This window comes from Lytechinus pictus, chromosome 10 (genome assembly GCF_037042905.1).
Source record: "Lytechinus pictus isolate F3 Inbred chromosome 10, Lp3.0, whole genome shotgun sequence".
NCBI classification, from domain to species: Eukaryota; Metazoa; Echinodermata; class Echinoidea; order Temnopleuroida; family Toxopneustidae; genus Lytechinus; species Lytechinus pictus.
Genome location: NC_087254.1, coordinates 23,629,599 through 23,655,228, shown reverse-complemented (window position 1 = coordinate 23,655,228; position 25,630 = coordinate 23,629,599). Strand labels below are relative to the sequence as shown.

The window sequence follows — 25,630 nt, the reverse complement described above, 5'->3', positions numbered from 1 at the left end:
ATTCTGACCCCTTTGCAGGCATGGACGAGGTCAGTGCCATGATGCAGGTAATACTGGTTTGGCGCCACCTACCAATCGTCGCTCCGCAGGAAAAGTTCCGCCCACTTCGCTTTATCAACACATTTATCAATCGATAATTGCGCGATTGATCAGCCCCGTCTTCGCGTTTAACCCGTTCTGGAGTGAGCAAGTGAAATTACCGGTGGTTTTTCGTTTTGTGGAAAGATCGACGCGGATCTCACTTTAAGATCCCACATCACACCATAGACTTAGCCTCAGGGGTAAGTAATTTCTGTATCAAAATTTGTACCATATTTTTACCAGGGAATCCAAGACATAGCACGGCCAGAGATTTAACGAGGCGATCGGGGTGAATTATGGGGTTTCCCCTATCGAAGCCGGTCCGGTGCACTATCGCACGGGCAGGGTAGGGGTGTTACCCTGCGCATTCGGTACTGGTAGAGCTTGCTGGTACTGGAAGTTGTAGGTGCTGGGATGGGTAACGTAGGCCTCACTGATGGATGAATATAGCGATGGATTTCATTAGCATCTTTGAAATATATAGTTTGATAAGTGTATTATTATGCCATGAATACCTTGTTGATTTTTATTCTCATGAGATCATGAGTGGACTTGCTCTTCCACAAAACTTTTATTTATTCATTTTTAAAAACAAAATTACCAGTGCAGTTGCTGCAAGATATAATATTAATTTGAACAGAATCGAAATACTAGTAGAGGCCAATAGGCCCAATACAATCTTGATTTTAAAAGATTTCTCATGTCATAAAACAATAGTCTCATATACGTTCAGGCCTTCCTAGCTTCATTTTTTTTCTGCAAAAAATTATTATCTGAAAAGTACCGGTATTCATTCTTGAATTTGTTGTTTCACTACGAATTTACAATTCATTTCAATTAATGTTAGACTACTTTCCACTGAAATTCCTTTAGTTTTGATGGGGAAAAAAAATTTCCCTCTGAATCTCACTTTGAAAACATATTTCACTTTTCTAAAAATTTGGTTTCACTATATACCAAATTCATTTTGCCTTTTCACAGAAAAGTACTTTTCCCTTGTATAAACTTATTTTACAGATTTACTTTCAGCAGTAAACATTTTCTTCAATTTCACATTTAGAATGATGTTCAGCTGATGTTTTTGTCACAAAAATTAAGTGAAATTAATTTTTGTGACAACTCAGAAATGTAAAATGAATTTTTTTTTAAAGGGAAATGAACTATAGAGAAAAGTGAATGCATACATGCAGGCATACAAGTATCTGTTAGAAGCTGAATACCCATGTGCTAGAGTGATATGGTTTTGTGAAAGAGAAATCGGGAAGAGTTCCTTTTGCGACAGCCACCCAAAGTGAAAAAAAATGTATACTATGGGGTTAGGGGTAGGATGGCTGTCGCAAAAGGAACTCTCGGAGAAATTCATTTTAAGTGAAATATTTTGTAAGGCACCTTTACCTCTGATGAAAATTAATTGATAATTTCCTTTACCCCTTCTGTAAATTTCTCCTATTAAATTCTGCTCAACTTTCAATTGAAAAATATAGAAAAGTTCATAAGGCTAGACTTTAAGTAGTTAAAGCATGCCTGCACACACACACACAATAAGTTTGTAAATAGCCTCCAGTGATATTATTTTTTATATATAGATTATATTTGTGCAGGAAATGTACTCCGATTTGCTACCTGCATGTCTTCTCAAGGCATTTCCATTTAACTCTCTGACTACTGGATTCTCCTCTTTGAATAGGCTGAACACAGGGATATGCAGGGTGTGGTAGCCCAAGGATTAATATCCATAGAGAGAGGCTGGTACCAGGTTATTTTATATGGATACTTGTAGTACATGGTTGGACATTGAGAACCCATATAGAATCGTATTTAATTAGTACAACTTTTACATTGTAAGCATGTGTTTAGGGGTAAGCTTACAAATGTATGGATGTGTAATATATCTTGCAAAGTACATGAAGACTTAAAAAGAAGATCATTCTGTCGCATTAAAGTTTGTGTTTCATGTAAGTAAATCATTTAATGATCATTTATCTGACAAATTTGACTTTCATTTATATTATTAATTGTCAAATATTTATTAATCTGTATAGATTATGTTGCAAGGCAAGTGTGTGTTAATAGGGCCTACTTGTATGATGGCTATCAGTTTCAGGTGAAAGTATTGTTATAATTGGAATATGAAAAAAAATCTGTGTCTATGATTCTACTCTAAGTCAGAAGATTGGTTAGTACTAAAATGATGTCAAAAATAAATAATAATGCCATTTCAGAAGTTTTGTTGTCAATCTATTAGAAGCTTGTCATAATTTTCGTAATGATTTCATTTTTTTTCATTGATTTTTTTAGGTGACAGCATTTATGAAGGAATATGTTTTTATTCTTTCCATTCTCATACATGTAGAACATAACTTTTTTTTCCAGTCTGGCTTTGTTGCAAGTACTTTTGTGATAATTTGTTTTTACATTATTATCATTTTGATATGATATTTTGCCTTTTTAATGTTTTACTACATCGTCCTGTACATCGTCCTTCAAATTCATTTCAATTTTAAAGTAAGTTCTTAATTTCTTAATTCCATTAGATGACTTCTTGTAAACAGTAAGAACGTGCATTAATCCCTCCACACAAACATCCACCGTCACCCCGGGCCGTCACCATGAGCTCGTCAAATCGTCAGAGAAAGGAGGTGGCAAGGAGATTGAAAGCCAAGGTCAAGGACTACTGCTCCGTAGAAAAATGGAAGGAGCGCTTCCCCATTTCTATGTGGTTGCCACGTTACCGTCCATACAAAGGAGTCAATGATGTGATTGCTGGATTGACAGTGGGTCTAACTGTGCTACCTCAAGGACTTGCGTATGCTGGCATTGCAAAACTTCCGTCAGAGGTATACTATTTAGGCCTGTTTACTATTAAACAAAACGTATTTAACAAATTAGATTACGATTCAAATTGCCATCCAAATGTGCATTAGAGTGCCATCATCCACTTGCGGAAAGCTAAAGAATCAGTTCGCAGTTTGAACATGATTAGAATTGTTCACTTAAAAACAGAGAAAGTTGTTTGATTTTGTTGGGAAATTTCAATTTGAATTGGAAAAATAAAAAAAGAGATCACTGCCAAAGGAAGGACCAAATTGTGTGCCCCCTGTGTTGCCCTGGATCCTTGCCTGTAGATTTTCCCAAAATTATAATATTCAATGGGCCTATGATAAGATATCAGAGCTTGCAATAATGGGTTCCTGTTGAAAGATCGAGTACTGTAAGAATACATTATTCGTGAAAACCCTATCTATCTTCATGACTACATCATTTTTTTTTTAGATTTATGCAAAGAAGCGTTTGATTTGATGTTGATTCCTTGTACATTAATTACATTTTCAGCTGTACATACTGTATAGTTAAAAGATGACCATCAATTTATGAAGCTTGTCAACAGTGACAAGTTATCATTCTCTGGCAGTAACCATACATTTCACTGAAATTGTCAGAGTTGACAGTTTAGTCAGAGCTGACTTTGTCATGAAACACACCCCTGATGAAATGTTTTTAGTCATCCATTTCCGAAGACCATTGTTTTTTCTGATTTAATTCCACAGTATGGACTCTATGCAGCCATCATGGGTGGTTTTATGTATGCTCTCTTTGGCATGTCCAAAGATATCTCTGTTGGTCCCACAGCCATCATGTCCCTCCTTGTGGCTCAGTATGGAACACCCCTACCAGGAGACGATGGATTGAACGATCCAACCTATGCCATACTGTTGGCATTCTTCTGTGGAATAGTCCAACTTGTATTTGGGGTCCTTCATTTAGGTGAGTAATGAGCAGCTTGAGCAAGTGATAAAACAAAACTTTGAATGTCAATAAATCTAATTTGTTTTTTATTGTTTAATTGTTGCTGATAGGGTATATTGAATCTAATATTTCAACAAGTTTGTATAATTATTAAAGGTCTTGTGCCATCCAATTCCAAGTTGACCCCTATTGGTCTATATAGTGCTAAATACACTCGTGTTACGATTTAAGAATCAAAATATAATTTGTAGAATTTTAAATAAAACTTGCTAAATCTCCACCCCTAAAACAGAGATCAGATCCCATTCCCTTTACGACATCATTATCTGGCAATCCACCTGTTAATAGGCTAATGTCAGACTTACTGCAGCAGCAAATGAAAAGATTCTATTCTGAGCATGTACCTCATGAGCTGTGGGAATTTACATAACATTGTTTGCTGTAAAAATGTTAGTGATACTGATTTAGATTGGCAAATGATGTCACAAATGGAATGAGACAGAGCTTAGCAAATTGGGAAATATTCTTTTGAAAAATTGTTTGAGAAATCTATGAAACATTTTCTTCCCAAATAAAAACATATATCACAAAGAAAATATTGTTTATGAAGTAGAATATGTGCCTTATACATAGTATTGGCCCAGGCAATGTAACATATTATGAGAGAAAACTTTCTACAAAAGCCTCTCAGCTCCCCATTGTGATTTAATAGTAAATGCAAAAACTACCTATTTAAAGTTCACAACTACCAGTATCTAGCCATATACACACACACTCGCACCTGTAACAGGAAATTATTTTCCCTGTATTGCATCACAATTTTCCACATTTTTATGACTACTATTGCAATTTTTTTACAATGACTGTACAGAGCAGCTTTTTCTCTTACATCCAGAAAAGCTTAACATTTAATACGATTCCCTTTGTAACCAGTATAGACTGGACAGAAAATTCCAGGATTGACATATAATTGACATAGGAAAAACGGGTGAAAAGAAATAAAGCTGAAAGTTATAACTGAAGAGAGGGGATGATAGAGACCATGCAGGTGAGAAGAGATGAAAGTCAAAGGGACATAGGAATAGAGACAGAAAGTGGGCACTGTGAAGAAAGCAAGAGAAAAAGGAAATAGATGAAAGGATAGAGAGAGAGAGAGGGAGAGAGAGGATAGGAGAAAATGACAGAGTCAAGAATGTGCAGGAGTTCAGATTGCAAGTGTGTTGAAATTTGAACTATAGAAAATAAACATGATATAGACCATGTAGACTGGCAAGACGTCAAAGGTTGAATGCTGATATTCATGGTTACAAAAGTCTCAGCATTAAACTTTATCATTATACATATAGGTACAAAAAATTGTAGTGACAACAGTTACCGTACTCTTGGGTACGACTACGTTGAGGTGAATGTCTGAGGGAATCTTGAATTCAAAGATGTTATGCAATGGATTTGATGAATCATTCATTATTGTAGTATTTTGAGTAACATGGGTTGAGTTATGTAATTAATGCATGAATGCCTTGATATCCAGGGTCATTTAATGACTGATGGTTACTTATTTAGAACTGCCCTTGGATTCTGTTTGGCTGCAGACCATGCAGTTATATATAGGGGATGACAGTGTTACCAATAGCATATAAATCCTTTAGCCCATCATCTACATCACGCTTTTGGCCTTGCAATATTGTACTGTAATATATACATGTACTATGCCCCGGTTGTATATTGGAGCTGCATGTGCTAATTTAATTTAGATGTTCATTAAATTCCTGTTGACTTTCAAGGTGTGAACAAGATTGTTCTTCATCCCCAAATTCAACCTTTTTTTTCAAATATCGATTACAATATAGAAACCCTTTATATTTTTAGTACACTCTTTGATAGATTTATCAAATCCATGAAATTAAGGGTCAGTGCATAAGCTCACCAGAGCAAACCTTTTTAAAAGATCGCCTCCATTTTGTGCAGGCCTACAAATCATGCTAAAAGAATCCCCTTTTTATTCAAAATATGACATGATCATGCAGACATAGTCAATTAACGTGACGATCTGGAACGTGATTAAAAAATGTCCAATATGGTGTCACTAACTTTCAATTTCCATTTTTTGTCTTTCCGAAGGTTTTATTGCCAACTATATATCTGCGGTGGTAATATCAGGCTTTACCTCTGCATCAGCTATTACCATAGCAATGAGTCAGGTCAAAACAATTCTAGGTGTGAAATTCCCGTCAGAGACTTTTATTCATGACCTCATCGAGACATTCAAGCATATAAAGGAAACAAGGTAATTACTTGTTACATTATTTATTACAAATGCTCATGTTAAAATTATAAATCCTGTGGCACAATTGATAAACACTTTAATCATTTCTATTCAGAACCACCTTTTTAGAAACAGATAAAATGTGAGTTTGTTATATATATGTTATTATTTTTAATTAAAAAATAAGTCAAATTTAAGAAATATAGTATATACTTTCATTTTCTTGTATGTCTCATAATCATAAAGGAATGACAGGAACTTCTGATGTTTATATTTTTGATACAGGGTATGTATTTGTTTTCTACCAAAGTACTTTCCATTACAAAGAATTCATAAGCTATTCCCTTTTTGGTATTATTCTAATGTTATCGTGTATACGGTATAACTGATTTATCGTTATTCATAAGATTAAAACTCCAGCAAGTGTTTTATTTTCTGGAAAAGTATATCTGAGCAATGAATCATTCCATTTACAGTGCATATGCATTACATGTACATGTATTCTAGTATTCAGCTGGGCTGGAAGTTCTAATAAATCCTGCATTACAACTTTTTGGTTATATTAAAGGGAAATTCCAAGCTGATAACAGGCTACTCAACAACAGCAAAAATGAAAATAAAATTAAATGAATAAATAAAAGTGAAATGAAAATAAATTAATCTGCCAAGGGTTAAGAAAGTGAAAACGTGTTAGTGAGTGTTTGGGAAATGACTTTAAGAAATTTTGATTTTGCATGTATTGTTTAGTAGTATTACTTATATTTTACAAGTGAATTTGATCAAATCAGAGTGTAAAGCTCAAACACTATATTTAAACAGTAAATATTTGCATAGCACCTTGTGGTGAGGCAATAGAATTTGATAAGCAGCTTCCTAATTGTATATTTGTACAAGTTTTGTGAATAATTTGCAATATTTCAAAGATTTTTGTATGATGATCATCATGATGGGGGGAAGGGGGGGGGGGTGCAGAAGCTATGCACTTTGTTTCTTAACTACAATGGTTTTCAAAATGTATAGTCAGATTTTCTAATCTTAAGATTGGGGTCAATATTCTAAAGGTCATAATCTGAAGAGAAAAACAAATACCAGTAATCAAAATACTTCTTATTCTTATATGGTTTTTAGAAAGGACTCAAAAGCTACATTCTCAATTCATCATCCAAATGAACAACATATCCTGTGTTAGTATGTGAGATCTGTCCACACTAATTTAACAAAATGAATAAATTAAGAGAGTAGAAAATTCAAAATTTTGACATAAACAAGCCTAACAGAACATGCGCAATGACATCACAATTACCTTTTTGGGCGATAGCTTGTTTACAGTGAATATTGTTTTGATTAACGGTATCGTTCATGCAGCCCAGTACAAATTCTTGCATAGCTCTCAACCAATCAGATTGCAGGGATTTTCTCATCCATTCTATAAAGACTTTTGAAGGTAGAAAGACAATGCAAACTGAAGCAAAAATAACCATGTAATGTGAAAGTCGGCGACTTCATGACACATAACCATATATATCAGATGAACCCTTCATTAGTAAAGCTGGAAGTGATCAAAGTTCATTACTATAAAATTCCATTAGTCCATGATAACTGAGCAGACTATATTTGCTCTCTGATTATCACCTCCCAGTAATTACTGAAAGATCATTCATATATGTTTTGAGTTTATGATTAACATTTTTTTATTTGTGGTATTTTATGCACTATTCGAAGATAACTGTGGGTTTGTATTTAATGCGGAAGTGAACAGGACTTATTTTTCTTTAATTGAGAGGACTTGTTACCTCCATGTAAATCACTGCCATCAATATATCCAATCTTGTATCTGAAAGTACATGAAACAAAAGATGTAACTCGCGAAAGCTATTTCTTTTGAAATGTATGTAGAAATAGAATTAATACTGTGCTCAGTTTAAGTATTTGTTGCAAGTGAGATTACATGGTACAAATTTACTCTGCTGTACATCTGGTTTAGGAATAGTATAGTAGTAGTAGCAGGTGGTGATGGTGGTAGTAGTAGTAGTGGTAGAAGTAAAAGTAGTAGAAATAGTGATACTACACATTTGAACAATTGTGGTGGAGGAGTAATACTACTACTGCTAGTAGTAGTAGTAGTAATAGTAGTACTAGAGGTAGTAGTAGTAGTAGTAGCAGCATCAGCAGCAGCAGTAGTAGTAGTAGTAGTAGTAGTAGTAGTAGTAGTAGTAGTAGAAGTAGTTGTTGTAGTAATAGTAGAAGTAGTAGGAGTAGTAGGAGTAGTAGGAGTAGTAGGAGTAGTAGTAGTAGTAGTAGTAGTAGTAGTAGTAGTAGCAGCATCAGCAGCAGCAGCAGCAGCAGCAGCAGTAGGGCAATTCCATAAAATAATCAACCTTTTTGTACGTCCAACCCCCATTTTTCTCAGGTTTTACTTCACTTCATAAACTGACCAAGTCATGGTCATTTGAGAGCATTACAGACTGTCAAAAAACAAGAAATCAGAAACAAAGAATTTCATGAAGGTCCCACATATAGGGGGTCGGACGTACATATTTTATGGAATTGCCTAGTAGTAGTAGGAGTAGTAGTATTAGCAGCTACATTAGTAGTAGTAGTAGTAGTAGTAGTAGTAGGAGGAGTAGTAGGAGTAGTAGTAGTAGTAGTAGTAGCAGCTACATTAGTAGTAGTAGTAGTAGTAGTAGTAGGAGGAGTAGTAGGAGTAGTAGTAGTATACATTTGAACAATGGTAGTAGTAGTAGTAGTAGTAGTCAGGTGGAGCAGCTTCTAGGAGTTCTATCATCACCACAATTATGCTATCCGATGGACATTATTGAGGAAATTATAATTTATACTTTGGAAGTTTGGATGACTGTTGAAGGAATAAATTTCTCTCTTCTTCTTTTTTTTTCTCCATCCTTGTTTAGGTGGCAAGACCTTACGCTTGGATTGAGCTGTATTGTTGCACTTGCTTTAATGAGAGTAAGTAGATTGTAATTTATCCATTCCTCTTGTGATTCCTTGAAGCTTGTATAATATGTGTCAAGTATAATGTGCACGTCCCTTTGTCTTCTCAAGAGTGGAAAGGAATGAAAGTTAATGTTTCCTACATCTTTTGGAGTCTGGAACATAGTACATGTACATCAATATAATTAACATTATGACTTAATTTTATAATGCTTTTAATATACTAATCATGTCATTTTATCATTGATTATCTTTATTCCAAACAGTTCATGAAGAATAAGGCACAGAAAAGAATAGAAAAGCTGGGGAAAAAGCCACCAATAAGAAAAAAGATACTCTGGAAATTCATCTGGATTTTTGGAACTGGTAAGTATTCACAACTTTTGAAGTGTCAACATAACTGTACATGTATAGTAGAAATATATATTGGTTAACATTGTTTTGAATGAGGCATGTATAATCACTGATGGTGAAGTAGACTTCATGAAGCTATTGAAGACACAAAGAAGTTTAGTAGGAGGAGAAGAAAGAGAAGAAGAAGAAGAAAGGAAGGAAGGAAGGAAGGAGGGAGAAGAAGGAGGAGGAAGGGGGGAGGAGGGAGAGGGAAGGGAGAGGGAAGGGAGGAGGAAGGGGGGAGGGAGAGGGAAGGGAAGAGGGAGGGAGAGGGAAGGGAGGAGGAAGGGGTGGAGGGAAGGGAGGAGGGAGGGAGAGGGAAGGGAGGAGGAAGGAAGAAGAAGGAGGAGGAAGAAGAAGGATTAGGAGGAGAAAGGAGAAGAAGAAAGAGGGGAAGACAAATTCAAGAAGAAGAAAAATCAAGCCGATAGAAAAGAAGATGGATAAAGAAAATACAAATAAGGATAAATGAGAAGAATGTGGAGGAGGAGGTGAATAAGATAGAGAAAGAGGGGAGGGTGAGGGGGAAGAGGAAGGAGGAGGACCAAGAGTAGGAGCAAAAAAAAATGAAGGAGGAAGAGGAGAATATTATCACTCAATACTAGGAAGGTAGCTATTGAATATGGCTACATGTATAAGCTTACATGTCCAACCTTCATTGTTTCTTTTCTTCTTCTATAGCTCGTAACGCTGTCATCGTCATCATAGCAGCAGCTATAACATATGGTCTCCATGAGAGTGGCAATGACGACGTTTTTACCATTGTTGGTAATGTCACAGATGGCCTCCCTCCCCTGGCTGTACCAAACTTTGGAGCAGATAACATTATCAAAGTAAGAAATTCACTTCGCATCACAACAATATTCAGGGATGTTCCACATGTGCGGGAAAGAGAATGGGTAGTCCCTTTCATGCTCATTAGTATAGTTTATAAATCATAATAGTCGTAACATATTTTTTTGGTGATAGATGGGCAACATAGCATAAATGAGACAACAACCAATTTAGAATTCAATCAAGCGTAATTGTTGGTCTATGGCAAACCATGTCGCAAAAGTTACCCTCGATTAATAGTTACAATTCAATTGTTACTATTGACCTTATCTATTTATGTTACATTATCCCCTCCCCTGGACAGGAGAATAGTCCCTGTATTAAACAGATGGAGATAGTTTTTTTAATTCAGCAAATAAGTCAGGAATAACAAAAAGTTGCAAGGTTTTTCTTCTAGTGAGATAAGTATACACAGTCTTGGTTCAGATCAGGATTATGCTAGTAAACAAATCATTATGATGCCTGGACTAGAACTGGGTCAACTTATGACCATATATCGTTTTAACAATGCTAGAACATTTAATGAAAGTAACCATGTCAATACTCTTTAATGAAAAACAAACATTCACAGCTGTCCATTGCAGTTCAAGTCCTAATGAGATCAGTGTAATTAATTACTTTCTTTCATTATACTTCTGTATAAAGCTTTAATATGCTCAAGTAAAAATAATACTTGTACATGAATTATTTATTGCCAGTTTAATAATAATTTTATTATTTTAATAAGTCAGTTCTTTTTGGCTTAGTGTACAGTGTATAGCCCTTACACCAAAAAATTACCAATACGTTTTTTTATGAAGAGGATTAATAAAGTGCAGACTCGAAGCTTGACAGTGTATATGTGTATAGCTTGAGATAGAGAGTATTTCTCTGAAATATTGTAAAAGTCTTAATGCTAGGCTAATTTTGCGAATGACATGGTAATCTGGTTTGAAATAGGATAGCTCTGTGTCATGTAATTACACACACACACACATGCACACACATACAAATGGATAAAAGATTCTTTGCCATCATCATGAAAAACATATTAGAACTTTTTAAATGTGACAATAAACCAATCTATAATCATCCATTCCATTAAAAATGTTGGAGTTTACTAAATTGTGATTTCTGCATTTATTTATTTCTCAATTTCTTTGTCACTTTGTTCTTATATAGATTGTGGGTTCGTTGATTTGATGATTTTTTAAATCCATTAATCCATCCATTCATTCTTTCATTCATCCATTATTAAGTTATGTATTAATGAGTTTATTGATTGATTGATGTCTTTGTTCATTCATTTATCAAGTTATTATTGTGTTTTGATGTTAATATTTACTACCGGTAAATTGTTCACCTTTATTAAAGTGTGATTAATCTAAATTATTCATTTTCAAAGTTTAAAGCGACCGAAAAGTCCTGAATCACAGAGATATTGAATGGCACACTATTTGCAAAAGGCTTATTTAAGTACTCATATTAGATCTGTCCAGTATTCAAGCCCATCAGACTAGTGAGATTAAAAATAAGAAAGCACAATTCTGACTGAACTCGAGTCAAGGCCCTCATTTACCTTCGGTTATCTAGGTTGGCGACAATCCTAAGTCCTAGGCTCCAATTACAGGTCTCATGACTGTTAACACAAACCAACATCCTGTAACATGCTTACATGTTCAAAGTGAAAATTTTTTAGTTCTGGTTCACCTGTTTAATTATTTGATCCTTCTAGATCTTTCTTGACATACTTGCGCTGATTACGTAACACCGCTTTATGCTTTGTTTGTGATTGCGATTGCTTTTCCACAAGTTCAGCTGTTTGATGATGTGTCACAATGTGAAATTTGAAACTCAAGGCTATAAATAATTTATTGGCGTAGTTTTTTTTTTGTAATGAACCTATAAGCCTAGCCAAAGGCAGCTTCCCCATGACTTTTCATCATTATCAGATAAAATTGAAAAGGATATCTTAACATAATTTGTGTGAAAGATATGATTTAAAATTTGATATTGAGGACATCCCCAACTAAAAAGAAATGTGGGATTTTTGTTTTTGTATAGAACCCTTTTCAAGTATGGAGTAGGGTCAGAATTTCAGGACACTTCTTTTGTATGTAGCATTGTAATATGTAAGCATCAAATTTGTAAGATGAGTGTTCAAAGTGCGTTCATTTTAAAGAATAGAAAATTTTTAACATGATTTAGAGAGGGCATTAAAAACAATTAACTGACAGTTACAATTTTTGTACAGAATCAGTCATTAAAAAGTGATTTTGTGCTTGAAATATTAGATTGATAGGTCAATTTACATGCAACTTGCACCTTTTCCAACGCTTTATACAGGCTGTTAATCAATGATTGATAATTCTAAGCTTTGTTCTTTTCAGTAATATGCAAAATTTGCCACGTGTGGAAAATGTTTGTGACATGTTCTGAATATTACTTTCTTCTTTGTCTTTCTATAAATGAGATGGCTTATTTATTTTTCACCATACTTGATAGATAGATAGTAACATAGTGCATGCAAAAGTAAAATTGCATGTTTTTTCCAACTTTGATTCCCTTGCATTTTTCACCTTGACTTCTAAAATATCTATTGAAGCTGATAAATTATATTTGAATTTAGAATAGCTATGCCATAAAACCTGAAAAATCTCTGCTGACCAATTGTGCATTGTACTGAAAACAAACACAGATATGCATGAATTAGGAGAGTAGTTTTAATTCAAACCTGTAGTATTTGAAAAAGCTTTATTCCATTTTTGTGAAGTATTCATTAGAACCTCTATTCTGAAGTTTTTGTTTGCTTTGCATGTCTTTACTAATTGCTTGTTTGTTTTTCTGTTGCATTAACCCCCTGTTGCCAGAACTTGAATATAGGTCTAATAATCATTCCTATGCTTGGCTTCCTGGAAAATATAGCTATTGTCAAAGGGTTTGGTAAGTGGCTTTTGAATGTTTACATAACCAATAATATTTGATTATATTTTTGGCATGTACAAAAGATGAGGCAGTAGTTCTCCATGTACTTGGGTGTACTAGTGAGGCTTTTTCTATTTGCATGTACATTATTTTGATTCTTACTTTTACGGCCACTTTATAGACTTCATATGACTTTATATTAATTGCAAAGATATTTTGTGATTGTAAGCTCAATTGTCATACCTCTGTATTACGGTATAAAGTTCATGTTCATTAATTAAGAGATTATTTTAGTATGGCCAATCAGGCCTGTGGCTAATGCTATAACTGTTTTACAGCAAATTTGCATAAATTAGACAATGTGGAATTTACATAACAAAAGTGAAGTATTTCATGCTATTTTCTGATTTTTAACATTCAGATACATGTAGAGTGCTTAATAATTATTGTGTTTGCATTTTCCATTGATTGAAATAACTTTCCTTTTATCACGCTTCACTTCCAATCCCCTCTCATTAGTTTCAGCATTTGCCATGATACAAAATCACATTTCATTCAATCTTAGAAATGTCTGTAGAAATAAATGACCCACATATCTTTGTTAGATTACATAAATTCTTCTCAAGTTCACCTCTTTGTATGTATAAATGTTTCCTTCACAAAATGCTTAAAGTGGCAAATGGGTTGCACAAATTTATGGTTACATGTTACTTGATTCCCAATGATCCTATTTCGATTTTCATCCAAACTTTACTTTAAAAGATAAAAAAAAAGTAAAGGCAAACTCCTTTCAATCTCTTGCCCCTGTCTTTGGAACAAACTCCCTCCATCTCTTCAAAACCTCTCTTTTCAATCTCTTGCCCCCGGTCTTTGGAACAAACTCCCTCCATCTCTTCAAAACCTCTCTTCTCTTGACCTCTTCAAAAAACCTCTCAAAACACACTTATATAACTATAAACCTTAACTTGTCTTATTCCATCAATAGCGATTTGTATCCTTTGGAAAAAGCGCTATATAAATCCAATTATTATTATTATTATTTTAAAGGATGAGAATGTATGATGGGAGTTCTGCAAATTTATACTTTAGCTGTATTTGTGAATGAAAGTTATTGACAATATTTTGACTCTTTTTTTTTCATTCAATTTGATGATTTGAATGATTGCATTACCTTATAGACTTCTTTTTATAAGAAATGTCCCCCTGAATATTTAACAACTAAAAATATAAGAAGTCACTTGTTGAAGTTTATATTTTGTGATTTTACAAACTCACGTTCTTTGATGCTGTTGTATATAAATCCATGAGTGACAAGACAGGATTTGGTTCCTCAATGTGAGCTTAGCTGGGATTCATCTCTAACTCGTTGATATGCATGTTTGCAGTATGATATTTATGAATATGAAAATGAATTATAAGAAAGTTTGATGTAATTTGATTTTTCCATAATTTAAATTGGGAAAGTGTAAGTCTTAATGATATATCTTTCTATCCTTGTTATGTTGCTACCAACAGCCCGTAAAAATGGCTACCGTGTAGACACAAACCAAGAGCTTATAGCGATAGGTGAGTAATTATGAGTTATTTTTTTGCTTGATTGCTTCATTGATAAATATTTGCTCTCAACTTTGGCAGCAGCTGTCCCTATAAACTTGTGATGTTAATTTTGGAGGTATGGGAAGAGGTATGATGGTACTCTCATTTTCAAATTGATTGATGGATTTACCATAAAAACTTTTGGATGTATCTTTCAGATTTACATAAAGTATATCAGTTTTTTTTACTTAGTTTACATTGGTTTTAATGATAAAACATATGAAAGCTATGGAAACAAACACTTGTACAAAATATGATTTTTTTTTTTGTAGACAAACAAAGCCTATAATTTAAAAGAAGCATTTCCATTTTAAAAATTACGTTTTTTCTAAAAATATCAATAAATGGAACACTGACCAACACTGTTTGTCTCTAATTGAGTGTGTGTTATGAATAGCTAGTCTGAAAAATATACCTTTTGAGATAACATTTAGTAATGCAGAGGATAAATTAGACTATAATTTCATTTGTTTAGAGAAACAAAAATATTTTGAGAGGTACTTGGTATAAACATAATTTTTGTGATATTGTATAGTGAATTAGTGTCTTATCATTCAAGTGGGCCTATATTACAAGACTACACTGGTCAGAATGTTGCATTATGGGTTTGAAACCTGGTAAAATTTGAATAGTTGAGGACTTGAGGTGGTGTTATATAGGGCTACTGTAAAGAACAATGCAAATGGTTGTTTTGTATTTAGAATTTTAAGTAAATTGACTCTAATTGCAGATAAATTAACAAAAATAGATAAAATCTTTATCAATATTGCTTTGTTTCTGCAGGTGCTTGTAATATTGGTTCATCGTTTATATCGGGGTATCCTATAACAGGCAGCTTTTCAAGGTATAAACAATTCATCATACTACTTTGTAGCAAATCTAATTTGCATCCTTTAAAGGGAAATAAAGATAAAATCTGTGTTCTGCATATTATTCACACAAAAACAAACTGTGAAGACATGATATAACACTAGTATCTGATGTGCCAGGTAATAATCCTAATATGTGGTCTACCATTTACTACGCTGATTTTACAAGATTCCTACAATATTAATGTAGATTGATGGTTCAACATTACCTGTTGAGTTTTTATCTTACTGTAGATTTTCAGGTGACAGCGGTGGGATGCTAGATGCCAGAATAATAGATCAGACTCCTGTTAACACAAAACATAGCAGTTGATGATAGACGGACATTATTATTGATTTTTTACAATTACTGTAGATTGTAGGGTGGCAGCGGTGGGATGATAGACATCAAAATTAATAGATCAGGGTCTTGTTAACACAAAACATAATAATTGATGATGGAGGGACATTTATGATTGTTTTTATTAAGTACTGTAGATTGTAGGGTGGCAGCGGTGGGATGATAGACATCAAAATTAATAGATCAGGGTCTTGTTAACACAAAACATAATAATTGATGATGGAGGGACATTTATGATTGTTTTTATTAAGTACTGTAGATTGTAGGGTGGCAGCGGTGGGATGATAGACATCAGAATTAATAGATCAGGGTCCTGTTAACACAAAACACAAGAATTGATGATGGAGTGACGTTTATGATTGTTTTTATTAATTACTGTAGATTGTAGGGTGGCAGCGGTGGGATGATAGACAGAATTAATAGATCAGGGTCCTGTTAACGCAAAACATAAGAATTGATGATGGAGGGAGATTTATGACTGTTTTATTAATTACTATAGATTGTAGGGTGGCAGCGGTGGGATGATAGACATCAAAATTAATAGATCAGGGTCTTGTTAACACAAAACATAATAATTGATGATGGAGGGACATTTATGATTGTTTTTATTAAGTACTGTAGATTGTAGGGTGGCAGCGGTGGGATGATAGATATCAGAATTAATAGATCAGGGCCCTTTAGCACAAAACCTAGCAATTGGTGATAGAGGGACATTTATTGTTTTTATTAGTGTACATTTTAGGGTGGCAGTGGTGGGCATCAAACAAAAGTAATTTCCTTCTCTTGGTATTTTTATACCATCTCTTCCACTCTCAACCCAGGTGTTGGGAATCTGGTGGGATGCACAAACCATGTATTTTTCGAGCTATTTTAACATAATATTTTTTATTGCTTGATTGTTACAAGTTCCCTTCAAACTTTCCACACTCCATTTCCAATTTTATAATCTGTCGGTGACAAGAGACAATTTAGTGAGTTGTAATAAGCTAATGATGAAAGGGTCAATGTTTTATGTCCGACAGGTCAGCGATTAACGAGCAGAGTGGGGTAATGACCCAGGCTTCTGGCATCATTACAGGGACACTGGTCATCATCTCTCTTGCTTTCCTTTCACCAGTATTCTTCTATATTCCTAAGGCTTCATTAGCAGCTGTGATTATCTATGCAGTCATCTTTATGATAGATTACCACATTGTTGTCAAGCTGTGGAGGATCAGGAGTAAGTCATTTTGAAAGGTTTCTTTTTGCCATCACACATTCACATACCTTTTACTTTTTGACTCAGTAATGAGTATACATTTGATAATATAACAACAAACAAAGAAGTTCACTCATGATTGCAAGCCATTTTGTGCAGGAACATAGCCTTTGCTAAAACAGTATTTTTTTCAGTACTCCAATTCACACAAAGATATAAAAATGCTTGTTGTTTTTTTAAATCAACTTTTTATATGTTTTTTTAGAGAAAAAAAATTGTCTTGAGCTGTAATTGTAGAAATCGGGGGAATGTGAATGTATGTCTTGATTTACTTTGTAAATGACTAGTAAATTTGAATCTAAACTTGAATTGTCGTCATCATCGTTATAACCATCAACATTTTACTCATTATTTTTCTTGATTCAATTCTATTTTACTTTCAGAACCTGACCTTATCACCCTAGCCATGACCTTTTTTGTTTCATTGTGGCTGGGAGTTGAGTATGGCACCATTATCGGTATCTTAGTAGATCTCCTTATGCTGCTATATCCCTATGGCAAACCTGGCTTCACTGTGAGTGTTGATGTTCTTTGCCATTTCTTTTTTTGGGGGGGGGGTGGGGTGGGGAACTGAAACTTCTTGTTTGAGCTTCATATGTATGGGCCTGCGTTCTGAACGATGGTTGAACTTGATGTTTAACCATGAGTAGAAAAATGTGAAATAATATCTATTACAAGATGATGAATTCGAGATTAGATTTGGCATTCTAATCATTACCAAACTGTCTGGAAATGAAAACTGCAATAATTTTCTTCAACATTAACAATTGGGAATATATTCCAGGAAACCTCAAGACGCATACAGTCTAAATGGACTTTTGGGGAGACATTTAGCTGCCCCATGATGTTTACCCAGACTTTGATCATGGTTTTGTTACACCAGAGTTAAATTATGAGGCTCAAAGAGTAATACACAGTAAATATTTTTAATTGGACCTACTCTTGGAGAAAATAATTGGTGTTCTTCAAACATATCACTGCCGAATGAAATTTAAAAAAATATCAGATTTGAGAATATGATGATTGCTTCATGGACTGCATTAGTTGTATACTTCTAGTTTTCAGGGTGTTACATCAAATTTATATGAGAAATAAACAAAGTACTATGTTCAGCCCTTGAGGGGCCTCTAATTTCAATCAAATGAGAAATTGAATAAAACCAAGAAGAAATAATCTGAAAACTTAAATATATTGTGGGTATAATATGAATATTAAATGACAGTAATTAATCCACAAATATTAAGAAGTTAAGGCCCTGTCCCACTGCACTTACGGATGCAGAGAGGATGTAAAGCGAAAAAGAATCTTGCCATCTGTAGGAAAAAGTTATGTACCCATTGTGTACTCTTTGCATGCGTTCATACGCTCTATATCTATTGAGAAACCGTCCACTGTTATTTCATTGTTCGCCCATTTTGTCCATTGTCTGGAGCGGATGAAAATGGATGGAGCCACCCCAACATTTTGCTTGTCCGCTGTATTTGTTATGAATACGTTTTGTGTCTGTCGGCCATTTGGACCAGGCCTTTACATGAATGACTTTGTTTTAGGTGTATGGCATAAGCCATATTCAAAGGCAAGGCTGAATTAATTTTTACCTCCATTCATGAGAGATTGTCTATAGAAATGAAATCCTTTGTATGACATACCAAACACATATGTCGATATCCAATGTACATGTAGTATGTGGCACCATTCCTGAGTCATTACACACTCAAAATTGGTAACACAATGAAAACAACAAAAGTACTGTTTGAAAATGCAATTGACTTCTTCTCGTTATATGTTGCTGCTATCTTGCATTTTAACAAATACAATATTCAAACATCTTTGTTTTAAAAATTTATATAGAAATTAGTGAAACAAGTAATGATTGTTGCTAATTTGATTTTGAGGAGCATTGGTGGATTGACCTCGTGAGAGCCTTCTAGGTCTTTTATGTCTGATAACCATGGTTTAGTTAAACCTGGGATGATAAGACCACACTTTTGTGGAGAGCTAGTTGTAAACCTATTGATTGATTAAAAATCATTCTCATCCTGCTGCAAAAAGTTGTCCAAAAAATGATTGAGTTTTGAAATGGGAATAGGAAAATGCAAAATATCATGAATTTTATTGAATGAATTGGTACATTATATTTGCCACAAATGTTTAAGAATTAGTATGAAGTCCAGCATTCCATAGAAGTGAGGTTTAAAATTCTAGTTTAGACGAGGGTTAAACCCAGGTTTTATTATCAGAATACCACCCATCATGTTTCCTACTTTTCCCCCCTAGTCTGATGAAGAGGAGGATCGGAGTGTTGTTATTATCCATATGGAGCAAGGTCTCAGGTTTCCTGCAGTAGGTGAGCTTCAGAACCTCCTTGACGACAAAGCTCTCATCCAGGAGAAGCCGCCTGCAGCCATCTTAGATTTCTCTAATGTTTCCTCCATGGATTACTCGGTTGTTGAGGTAAGCAGAAAATAGCAAATAAATTGCAGATCATTCATTTTCTTAAAATGCGTGTGCAGGATATCAAACTCTTATCCACAATTTTACCAATAAGTTTTTAAAAAATGTATTGTTATTATATCATAAAAAATTATCAAATCCATTCTCAACAAAACTATTCAGTGGATTTTAGAGATTATTTTTTAACCCTATCTGGGGGGGGGGGGCCTCGGAGGCTCCCCCCTCAATGATTCACACGATATTTTCACCGTACAAAATTTTTTGACTGAGCCGCTTGCTGAATTTTTACTTTCAAGTCTTGCGCATCTTTTGAGACCAAATTTGCGACGCCCATGTACGCGGTTCTGATATTACGCAACATTTTGTAAGTGCATGTCAGACCAAAAATTGGTTAGAGTTAGGATTGTAATGGAGTTTTTTGTTTAGAATAATGTGAAGATAAGGATAAGGGTTTATTTAGTTTGGAAGGTAGACTTTATGTTTGGCTTAACGTGAAAACTTTCTATCAGAGCAACTGTCGCTGGAGCAAGTGACATGGCACTGTTGCATATTTTATAACATACCAGTCTTGTGTTATGTCTATAATATTATGGCTTAACTTCTCTATAAATTTTTTTTTATACATGAGACCATTTGAGGCCAGGGAGCCAAATTTCATTTTCTTGAAAGTGTAGAGTGACATGAATATATCATAACATTGCACTTAAAATATGATTTCCAAAACTATAATAACGCTTTGTCATAATGAAGACAATGGTAATGTTCAAGCAATGCTATGTGCTCGCAAAAGTCTCTTAATATTTTTCTGAAGTAACCAAAATGATGTGTATTTGCAATTTAATTTTTTGCTTAAAATTTGTAAGTAGATGTTCTTTCTTCTGCTTGTTCTCTCTTTCAGGGTCTGAAAGACATTGTCAGATCATTTTCAAAGAGGAAAAGCAGACTGGCACTTGCTGGTGTGAGGGTATGTATCACTTGTTATCCCGGAGAATCAAAGCATCTGTTGATATTCCTCTTAGCTTCTCTCATTTTTTTTTTTGCTTAATGTGTGTGAGAGATTGTAGGAGAATGATTGGTTCCATTAAACCTGTTTTATGACTCTGTATCATAAAAAATTATTTATATAGCATGATGCAAAAGTGAATCCTCACAGTATCTTCCATTTCATTTTTATTGGTTTTATTGGTTTAATCATATCTAAAACAAACATTGAAACTGCAAATTATATTCTAAAGATATCTATGAAAGAAAAATGCGGGAACTCAAAAGAAGCTTAAGCTTGCAAGTGTATTTCCCTACAAAATAAGACAAATTGATAGGCCTACTAGTATTGTAGAAAGACCCGAGTTGATACCATGCTCTCCTTTATGTGAAATGCAATATTGCAATGCGAATAATCATACTTTGTTTCACCTCTGATAATTCTTCATTCATCATAGTATACTGACTGTCATGCTTTCTTTTTTGTATGGATGATATAAGTTACCAATTACAATACTAGGTACTTGAAAAAGCTCAGTTTGTGAACACTTTTCACTGCTTTCTATTGTCAAATAATGAGCCTATGGACCATAGTTCCGAAGTATTTGAAAATCACACAAATCTAAGGTACCTTCAGAGCTGTGCCTTTTCCCCAGGACTCTGGCAAGCCTGTTTTCACCCATAATCATCACATTTCATCACAGACACAGTCAATAAGGCTGTGGAGAACGTCATGTATTTGTTTTGTAATTCTGAGCCATGTTTTTGCTGTATTATCCAATGTTTTGTTTATGACGAATTGTGAGGATCAGTGATGAAATGATGCTTGTGGTATTCCTTGCGGGCAATGCATGGCTCTATTTTTCCTTTTGGGCTTCTAACCCCCAAGCTTTGCGTTCAGCCTATACCCCTCCAATCTTCACTGATTTGATTCTCATTGTGTTTTTTTTTACTCAAGAAGCATCGTCTCATGATACATCATGCTCATGTCAACTAATTTAAATGTCTGTATGTAAATTATGGAAATGAAAAAACTTAAACTGAAATACATTAGATGATGAATCAGTGACCCAAATGACATACACTTGACTACGATCCTTGCTGATAAATTAACACTGGGCAATTCCATAAAATATGTACATCCCACTCCATGTATGTGAGACCTTCATTAAATTTCCTGCACTTGATTTCTGGTTCTTTTGACAGTCTGTAATGCTCTCAAATGATCATGACTTGGTCAGTTTATGAAGTGAAGTAAAACTTTGAAAAAGTGGGGGTCGGATGTTCAAAAGGTTGATTATTATAGGTGTAAACCCTAAGCCTAAGGCCTGTATTCTGAAGTCGTGTTTAACTTAAACTCAGGTTTAAAGTTGTGGCTTAAGTATGGATAGCCAATTGTTACATAAATCACCAACAGTAGAGATATCATATTTCAGCTCTTTTGCCTCCAAAATCATTCATAATTCTTTAGGAAGTATAAATAGATCATTGTCTTCACCATCAATGAATCAGGAAAGAGCACAGTAAAGATAAGAAACATACAACCTCAAAAAAATTTGACACTTTTGGCTTCCCATAATTTTAGCACCATGGTCTAAGTTAAACCTGACTTCAGAATATGGGCCGAAATTTCTAATTTACATCTCTTCATCTTATTATTCCTCCAGCCCAAGATGAAAAGCATGATTGACAGTGCAGACATCAAGGAGGTAGTCATCTACGATACCATAGATGATGCCCTTGAAGGAATGGATGACGCCCTGGAGAGGATGGTTGTCGATGACGATAACCAGAACCATCAGGGTGTGCAGCTTTCAAACTTGAATCCTGGTTCAACTGAAAGAGCAAATAATGTCATTGAAGTGGACATAGAGGAGGAGGAGGAGATCGGTTAGTGCACTTCGAAGCAGTTCATTTTTTTTAATGTAGAAAATAGTTTTTGCAGATGCGTTCCACAAATATTTAATTCTAAAATTTGCACTTAAACATGGTGAAAATACATCACCACACTGTTAAGATCACAATCATGGGATGCACTGTACGGAGTATTAATGAAAGAGATTCATGTATATGCTAGCATTTTTGCATAAATTTAATGATATTTGTAGGGGGGGTATTCTGTCTTGGATGCTTTTGACTCCCTGGCTAGGTGATGCCAAACTACTACTGCTGATAATATATTATCTAAAGTAACAATGTATGTTGAGGTGGCCTATTTTGGATATGATATCTATATATCTTTTTGAATTAGTGAGTGAAGCATGTGAGCTCAAAAATTTATTTGTTGATAATTAGTTCATAAGTTAATTAAATAGGCCAAAATTTGTCAGGTGTATATTAACGGAAATGTGTTGAATATTACAATGTTGAAAATTATATAAGTGAGTTGGTAAAGAACCATATTGTTTGTTAATTTATAGGGGGCTCCAGACCCCAGCTCCCCCTTCACCAGGAGGCCAGTGCTGATTGTTATTTTGTGTTAACTTTCAATTCACGCAGATACTACAAACAAGGACCAGGTGGATGCGATTCTGAAGGGAAAAAGCAAACAAGATGGAAGCCTGGAAAATAAGACTATTCAAGAGAGCCAACAGGACAGTCATCAGGATAAAAGCAATCCAGATGATAGTATCCAAGAAGTGAATGTCCAAGTATCTGAGCTATGATCTCAGTGGCTCCTTGGGATGAAGCCTAACTATTGGAATTGCAAAGTTCAAAGACCAGGGGCCTGTAACACATAGGTTAGCAATGATCGTAGAACATTTTCCTACAGTTGATTCCATTGATTACAATGTACAATCAATCATGAAAATCAAGCGTACGATTAATCGCTAACCTTTGTGTTACAGGGCCCAGGGCGGTGTGACACAAGACAAAAGCCCGTATTCTGAAGTCAGGTTTAATTTAAACTCTGGTTTAAAGTTGTGGTTTAACTGTGGGAAGCCAGTTGTGACATAATTCTGTAACAGTAGGGGTTGAATGTATCAGCTCATTTCAGTCTCAAATAATTCTTAATTGTCTGGGAAGGATGAATAAGATAGTTGTCTTCACCATAACAAAATTAGGAAAGAGCACAGTGAACATTAGAAGCATTCAATGAAAATATAATTTTGACATATTTGGCTTCCCATAATTTTAGCACAGAGTTAGACCATGGTCTAATAAATTACAGGGCCTTGGCATTTAATCTAAGTCTTGTTTTTGCGCTTAATTACATTGATTATTGTGTGCAATCAAGCATACAATTCCACTGAACGATCAATCCCTAAGGTGTGTAAGAGCTAGGCAACATGTATATGTGAGATTTAAGGCAGGAACTGATAGCTTGACATGAGATCACCAGGCCTGAAACACCAATTTTAGCTATTTGTTGTACACTTGATTTGTGTGCTTGTTGCATGTAATGAAACATAAAAATCAGGTCTAAGATAAAATGCTATATTTTGTGTTACCGGGCCCAGGTGTTGTGTATATTGTCAAATGTATACGCTTTGATCAGTGTTCTGGCTAGACCCATTTTAATGGTGGTCACTATTTCATGTCTTTACAAAGTTTTTCAGGCCGAGTTAGTGGTTATATTAAGCCGAAAGTGAAGGAACGTCAATGTAAACACAATCTGACATTAGCAAATTTTTCAAAATAAACTAATATTGATCAAATATGAGAATGTTTAATGTAAATTATGCATTTAAAGCAAGATTAAAGACAGAAATGTATGCAAGAGCAATTCCTCTTTTTCAAGGAGTTAGTTTGAAACACTTTTTATTTGCAATTAGTGGTGGACGGAAGCAGTGTATTTCATGATGAGTGGTGGTCTGAAATCTTCTGTACCTGTGTGCCCGACCGACCGCTGTTGTCCACTGTAGCTATAACACTGGATGTGATGAAGATATCAAGCATGAGTCCCTGATGCAGGAATCTCATACCATATATGCATTAGAGTTGGCATGTGAAACATATGAACAGTGCATGGGCTATTGTGCACTATACTGAATATGTGCATGACAAAAACTATTCATTCCACTTGTTTTTTCTTTATAAAAACATGTCTTACCAAGTATTCTTATAGAATTTGATTTTGTTTAATATATGATGAAAGAGCACAGATTGTTAAATACCTTGCCAAAGGGCATAGGTGCTATGACGGGGGATCAAACCCCATACTTTCATGTGTATAGGCGGTCCCCTCAGACCACTTGCCCATGGCATCACCATGTTGTTTTTGTTTTGCCAGTGTTTATGTGCACTTTGGAAGGAAAGGAGCCCTCTACTGTTTGACATTATGTAGCTGATAAATATAGATTGAAGACCTGATTTTGAATATGCTGCCTGAGTACTTATTATTGCAGATAGAGCTGAGATCCTAACTTTTGGTTAGTTTTTATCTATAGTTTGAAAGATATGGTTAATTATTGCTATACGGTGTATCAATTTATGTTTACATGTATTCATGTACTAAATGATTCAGGTACTTTTCCTTTTGGTCTGTTTTTGTTTTGATAATACATTTTCTTTTGTACCTTGTTTTATATTGATAAATCTATTTCACAATAGATGAACAGAATTTATGTATTGATTGTGTGTTTTCTTTTTAGGAGGATATGTCCACTAGAAGCATAATCATTGTAAAAAAATATTTTTATTTTTCATATATGTATAAGACATTTTAAAAGAAATTTTTTATATTTATCATTGGCTCTGCATATGATAAGTCTGTGCAATTCTTTAATGTATAATGTAACTTCAAATATAGTGTGTGACTTGGACTTGTACCAAATAATGAAGAACATTTTAAATGAAATGATTTGAATTGCCAGCACAGATATTGATACTCTCATGAAGAGCAGATATGCGTATAACAGCCTTATATGTCATTAAGATAATGCTGCATGTAAGTTTATTTTTTTATAACTGTGCCATGCCTGGGCTAGTTTGGTGCTGATTTTATCAGCACCAGA

The 25,630-nt window shown here is 34.5% G+C and overlaps 1 protein-coding gene across 2 annotated transcripts; it reads left to right on the top strand.

Moving 5' to 3' along the window:
* The first annotated feature begins 81 nt into the window (after positions 1–81).
* LOC129269323 (sodium-independent sulfate anion transporter-like) lies at positions 82–25,476 on the top strand. Of its 2 annotated transcripts, none has more exons than XM_064105626.1 (16): positions 82–281; positions 2,616–2,918; positions 3,630–3,846; positions 5,950–6,115; positions 9,004–9,058; positions 9,310–9,409; positions 10,118–10,269; positions 13,120–13,192; positions 14,690–14,740; positions 15,554–15,614; positions 17,002–17,198; positions 17,621–17,751; positions 19,515–19,691; positions 20,590–20,655; positions 22,340–22,562; positions 23,172–25,476. In XM_064105626.1, the coding sequence occupies exons 2-16, from the start codon at positions 2,691–2,693 to the stop codon at positions 23,336–23,338; spliced, it is 2,064 nt and encodes a 687-aa protein (XP_063961696.1). In that variant the 5' UTR covers positions 82–281; positions 2,616–2,690; the 3' UTR covers positions 23,339–25,476. The 2 variants fall into 2 exon arrangements, with proteins under 2 accessions (XP_063961696.1, XP_054762790.2); XM_054906815.2 differs by lacking the exon at positions 82–281 and adding an exon at positions 1,875–2,036.
* Positions 25,477–25,630: the final 154 nt, after the last annotated feature.